This window comes from Pholcus phalangioides, unplaced genomic scaffold (genome assembly GCF_987345545.1).
Source record: "Pholcus phalangioides strain wild (caught in Gottingen) unplaced genomic scaffold, Ppha-v1.0 ptg000013l_1, whole genome shotgun sequence".
NCBI classification, from domain to species: Eukaryota; Metazoa; Arthropoda; class Arachnida; order Araneae; family Pholcidae; genus Pholcus; species Pholcus phalangioides.
In genome coordinates, this window is record NW_028301606.1 from 25,008,338 (window position 1) to 25,014,337 (window position 6,000).

The window sequence follows — 6,000 nt, forward strand, 5'->3', positions numbered from 1 at the left end:
TTAAAATATTATACATTGATGTATAGGTTGAAAAGCATAATCGGTATTAAGTGGTTCAGTTTCAATGCACACTCCAGCTGAACAATGTTAAAATGAGCATTAAATTATCGGAAAGAATTAGTAAAGTAAAATAGAATTTGTAAACTATATTAATCTTTATTTAAGAATTTGTCATTTAACAACTTGATCGAGAAAAGTAAAGTCTGGCTTCTTTAGAATTTTTCCAAACAAAATTACAAAAACCATGATTTTTTTTTCTATAACTTCGAATTACCCAAAACAATTCGGCAAATGTTCAAATTAAACAAGAAATGTTAACGTTAAATTAGAAAATCAAGGGAAATTTGTATAAGTTCGAATTATCCAAAATTAGAATTAGCCCAGTACGAATTAACCAATTTTTACTGTATATATAACTTCACTAATATAATTCTTGTAAAATGAATTATGTTAGTGAACGAATACAAGCACATACAATACAACAGTTTTTCTCAAAGTGTGGGTCGTGGCCAGCTAGAGATATTAATTTATGTGCCTATTCATGCTTTGGAGTGGTTCTTTTATGATGAAAGACCACTCTCCCTTGTTAATACGACAGATACAGGAAACTGGCTAAGTGAGATTACCGATGTTTCAGAAAAGGAAAATTCATCTCTGCCCTCACGGGGACAATTTTCCTTTCCTGAAACATCTATATCTCCTCACTTAGCCAGTTTTCTGTATCTGTGGTTCTTTTATATTTGAAAATATCTACTATAAACTTTTCTGAGGAGCCACAGATGAATCATGAATTGGACAAGAGAGCCTCGGGTGACAAAAGTTAGAGAACCACTGCAATACAGACTATATTCGATGGCAAATAACCAATCTCGAATGCGGTAGGACACCATCCAAGACACCACTAGTCGCGTGAATATTATTATTTCATCACCGCAGAAGCGCTCTCTTGTCATAAACCTACCAAATATAGCGATTTCTTTTCCCATTCTTTTCAGCGACAGCACATTCTGGGTCTTCTATTCCCAATAACGTCAACATAAATCTCTATCTCGTTCTAACCGTTACAGAATAGAGTAGCGTCGTAACGATTCTACTCGCAAACATTATATGAGATCCATTCACACAACGGGTTTTATTAGAAAACAGTCGACGTGTGAATGAATTATATCACTACAACACAAAAGTAATTCCACATAGTAGAACGAATTATATTAGGGAACGAATAAAAGTACGTAGAATACAGGTTATATTTGATGACAAACAACCAATCTCGAATGCGGTACGATACCAAGACATCACTGGTCGCGTGGTGGATGTGCTTGTATATCACACGCCATAGAAGCGTTCTTTTGTCATAAACCTTCCAAATATATCGATTTCTTATCCATTCTTTTTAATGGTAGCATTCTGTGTCTTCCATTCACATTAACGTCAACATAAGAAGGAAGCTTTAACTATATTAAAGATAACAATAGAAGAGGAAAATAGATGTATACGTTCACACAACCGCCTATTCTTGATTTTATTGCGAATTTTTCTTCTAAAAATAAACCAAAAAAAAATCCTTTTATCACTTTTTTGAGAATTTTTATTGCTCCTTTTCTTCTCTTATTGCGGAAATATCCATTGTTGAGGTTCCAAAGTAATGTATCAATATTTACGATAGTTTGCTTTGCTTTCGTGTTCATACTGTAGTGCGTAGTTATTCTAGCCTAACCATCAAAAAAGTTACACCACTCACAATATCGTTCGCCTGGTCATTTACCTTTCAATGAAAAGTGCCAAATAGTTGTACGATACAATATATGAAAGTATTTTACGTCGTGTATTGCAGTGAAACACTCGCATCGATCATGTAAACAAGGGGTCTTCAACGCATGGCTCGCTGGCCACATTTGGCCCTCACTTTTTGTCGTGGTCTGCCGATCCTTTTCAGAAAATGGTTCAAAACATTGAAAAACTGTAAATTCTAAATATTATAAAAGAAATAATTCTAAAATAAATGAAAGAAATTATTCTAAAATAAATGAAAGAAATTATTCTAAAATAAATGAAAGAAATTATTCTAAAATAAATGAAAGAAATTATTCTAAAATAAATGAAAGAAATTATTCTAAAATAAATGAAAGAAATTATTCTAAAATAAATGAAAGAAATTATTCTAAAATAAATGAAAGAAATAATTCCCGAATTAATGAAAATTCAGAATTGCTGACAGAAATAATTTTTGAATTTCTTAAAAAAATAATTTCAGAATTAGTAAAAAAATAACTTACAAATCAGACCCAGGTAATTTCGTTATTTCTGATAGAAATTATTTCACAATCAATAAAATAATAATTGCATAATTATTGAAAGAAATGATTTTAAATTTTACCGAGAAGGAAAATAATTTCGGAAATAAATATGTAATTAAAATGAACGTGTCTCATTGTTTAATTGTATTTGTATTTGTATGATCCTTTAAAGTGATTTCAGAGATTAAAATTAATTTCATAATTAATTAATTTAATCAGTAACTAATCAAAAACTTTTTCTAAATTATTGAAAAAATTATTTAAGAATTAATTGAAATTGACAATTAATTAATGAAAGAAATAACTTTTAAAAAATAAAAATCTCAAATTATTTTTGTCTCTGTTTAACTCGGGGCCCCTGCTATTGAGACGCCACTAAATCACATGAGTTGGTGGCCCGCGGGCTTCGCGAAAAGTTGCAATTTTGCTCGCGCGTCCGCGAAAGGTTGCAGATTCCCTGATGTAAACTGATATGTTAATATTACGAGAAACATGGTTATTCGTTCGTAGAAATTATGGTTTGGTTTTGGTTCAAATGCGTTGTTTCAATATGCGTGAAATTTATCTTTGAGTTGCTTACATAACTTTTTTTTGTTTTGCATTATTTCCAGGATCAACAACTCTTGAAATACGAAAAGTCGACGAATAAAGTGCGCGAAAATAGTTACCACAACTGAATCGAAGCATAATAAACGAAACACAAAGTCAGAAATTCAAGAGTTCTGATCAAATAAAGGCGCACTATCATATTCCTGAATATGCGAAAAATTTTGTAAATACTTAGACTTTTATTTTTTCAGAGTGATAGTACTTTTTTTTTATTATTATTTATGTGAATGTTTGCGTGTATGTATGTGTTTCACATGTGTTTGAAACCAGCCGAGAAGTTATATGTGTGGTAATCCATTGATTATGAAAAGTTATGGATACAATTCTGTAATATTTGTGATTGTCATCAAATCCAAAAAAAAAAAAAAACATTACTTAGAAGAAATTTGAATCTTCAAAGATTTTCCTCCCATACAATAAAGAAATGCGTAATATAAAAATCATGTCAGCGTATAGGGATTTTAATTTAAAAACTATCAAAATAATATTTTCAAGACATCCAAAATAATTTCAAAAACTAACCATAACATTTATTTCAAGGACTAAAATGTCAGTTTAAACCTTAAAAAAATTCAATAAAATTTTTCCAAATTTAGAGATTTTTCAATTAATTAAAAAAAATTCATCTATACTTTGGTCCATTATATGCCAAAACTCTTTTTTTAATCTTTTAGCCAAATATATTATTACTAACGTTAAAAAAATCACATAAAAATGATGACATGAATGAAATCTAAGAAGAAAACTATTTGGAAAAAAAAAAGTTTCACGAAATTAATTATTAATGAGTTAATCATTATTTATTAAAACTTTTGGAATATTTTTTTTATTGAGTTGTTAACAGGTATAACAGTCAGTTTGAAATTCAGGTACAACAATCAAAACCAAAAATTCCACGGCTTAATTAGAAATGAAAACAAGCGTCCCAAAAAAGGGACAATGGTAAATAATGGATTAACTATGGAGTGCAGAAAAACAGTATTCAAGATATCTACTTACTATTTGATGACTCATTATTTTTATGGATTCAAAGTTTTATTCAGTTTGTGACTATGAAAAAAAACTATAATGATGGGGATTTTTTTCCCATGATTTCTGTGAAGTCCATTAAAACACTTTGTATCTCACAAATTATAGATTCATGAAAAATGTTTCAAATATCTAGGTAGGAAAAGACATTCGTATGTATTTTTCGATATGCAAAGTGATGTGCTTAAATCACGTCTTTATCTTAATTAAGCCGGTGTGTACCAAGTACATAATATGGAATGAAATTTTATATTGAAGCACATTATTATTGGAAAAAAAACTTTTACACTTACTTTATATGCGAAATTTGAACTAAATATTAGTGAAGAAAAACATATGTTGTATAAAAACTTGTATGATATGGAGTTGGTCAAGTTCCATCAATGCAATACGTATAGATTGCATATAGTGTAAGTATTCTATAACGTAACTAGAAAAGATCTCAAACAAACATTTTTTAGTACTCCTTTCGTATCAAGTACTTGAAGATACATTATACTTTTTAATACGAACTTTGGTGCCGTTCATTAAAGTTTTTTTATGTAAGGTAAAAGTATATAAATACATATATACCAAGTACATAAAACATACATGCATGTGTGAGGTACGATATGCGTAGGCATTACAGTAGTGAGACATATTAATTAGAAAAAATAGAGTAAATACACTATGTTACTATATATTAAGGCTACTTGTCCCCGATATTAGTTCGCACGTACTCTTCCGTTGAGTACGTGAGCTCCACTTCGAGAAACCACTGCATTAGAATATAAGATTATATGTATTTTCTGTATACACATCGTGCGTTGTTTCATGTATGTATACTATTTTTCCCTCTTTTTTCCTCAATCAAAAACGAATAAATATATTTTGAAACAATATGCTTGTCAGATTTCGTTAATTTTTGATTCATACACTGAGTGGCCACTTTATTATGACCGTCTGATAGTTTTTAAGCGAATGAGCTAGTCTCACTGGTCTGTAATTTCGGGTATGTAAGTATAATGTAAGTATATGTAAAATATTCGTATATGTTCGTTGTATAATAAATTCTATGTAGAATGTTCATTTCATCATATTTGACTCACAGCTTCGCGTGCAGATTCTATTTCGAATGTTTTAGGACACCGATAAAAAATAAAAAATAAAAAAAAGTTTTTGATCTACCCTGCTTCGTAGAAAAGTACAAATGATTTGTTACTTTCACCGAATATTTAGGTTGCTTGGTGCAATACATGTATGCATTTTCGTAAGAATAGCACGTATATTCTCGAAGATATTAATGTTTCTCATAAAAATTCCAATTTTTTATTACTTGTTTTTTGTTTTCTTTTGTATATAACATCCGGAGATTTCACCAAATTTTTACGAAAATTAAAAAAATTTTGATACCATACATGAGACATACTTTAAAAAAAGAAATTTAAAATGAAATAATTAAATATTCGATGAAATACGAACATTTTAAGTAAATGATTTTTAATTACGCGTACGCATAGAATATCGTTTCTATTTTTTCATAATTTCGTTGCCGGGTATGTAGTGCAACTTACATAAAAATTCGAGTTGGTTGTTGCTAAAATTCAGAAAGATATCGGCGACACAGTGAACAGTAATTTTCAGTTACTCGTTGAAAGTAGCTGAATGATAAGTAATTTTCCAAAAATTGATATATCGATTATTTCCTATCAATTGATTATAACTTTTTCAGTTTGTTCATTTTGACATCAAACACGTGTGTTATTCGCAAACATTTATGAAACAAAAAAAAACACATTTATATCTTCGTGAATATTTGTGCTATTTTCACGAAAATGCACACAAATATTATAGAAAGCATACAGCTTTTTATGTGTGTGTGTATGTGTGATACAAGGGTTGATCAATTTTTTTTCTTGATTTCTTTATTGTTGATTCTTTAAAAACATTCATGACGGAATCTGAACTAGAAAGTGTGAGTTCTAGTACGATGTTTACATGCCCGCAAATACAGCGCAGTATGACGCCACAGCTCGTTTACTTAAAACTGTCAGATGGTCATAATAAAGTGGCCACTAAGTGTATT

At 29.6% G+C, this 6,000-nt stretch overlaps 1 protein-coding gene across 1 annotated transcript in view; it reads left to right on the forward strand.

The window, feature by feature from the left end:
- LOC149078846 (aquaporin-9-like) overlaps positions 1–4,814 on the forward strand; it is a 74,250-nt gene extending 69,436 nt beyond the window's left edge. The window contains exon 7 of the mRNA XM_089241001.1: positions 2,909–4,814. Within this exon, the coding sequence (XP_089097127.1) occupies positions 2,909–2,946 (38 nt within the window). The 3' untranslated portion in view covers positions 2,947–4,814. The remainder of the gene's footprint in view (positions 1–2,908) is intronic.
- Positions 4,815–6,000: the final 1,186 nt, after the last annotated feature.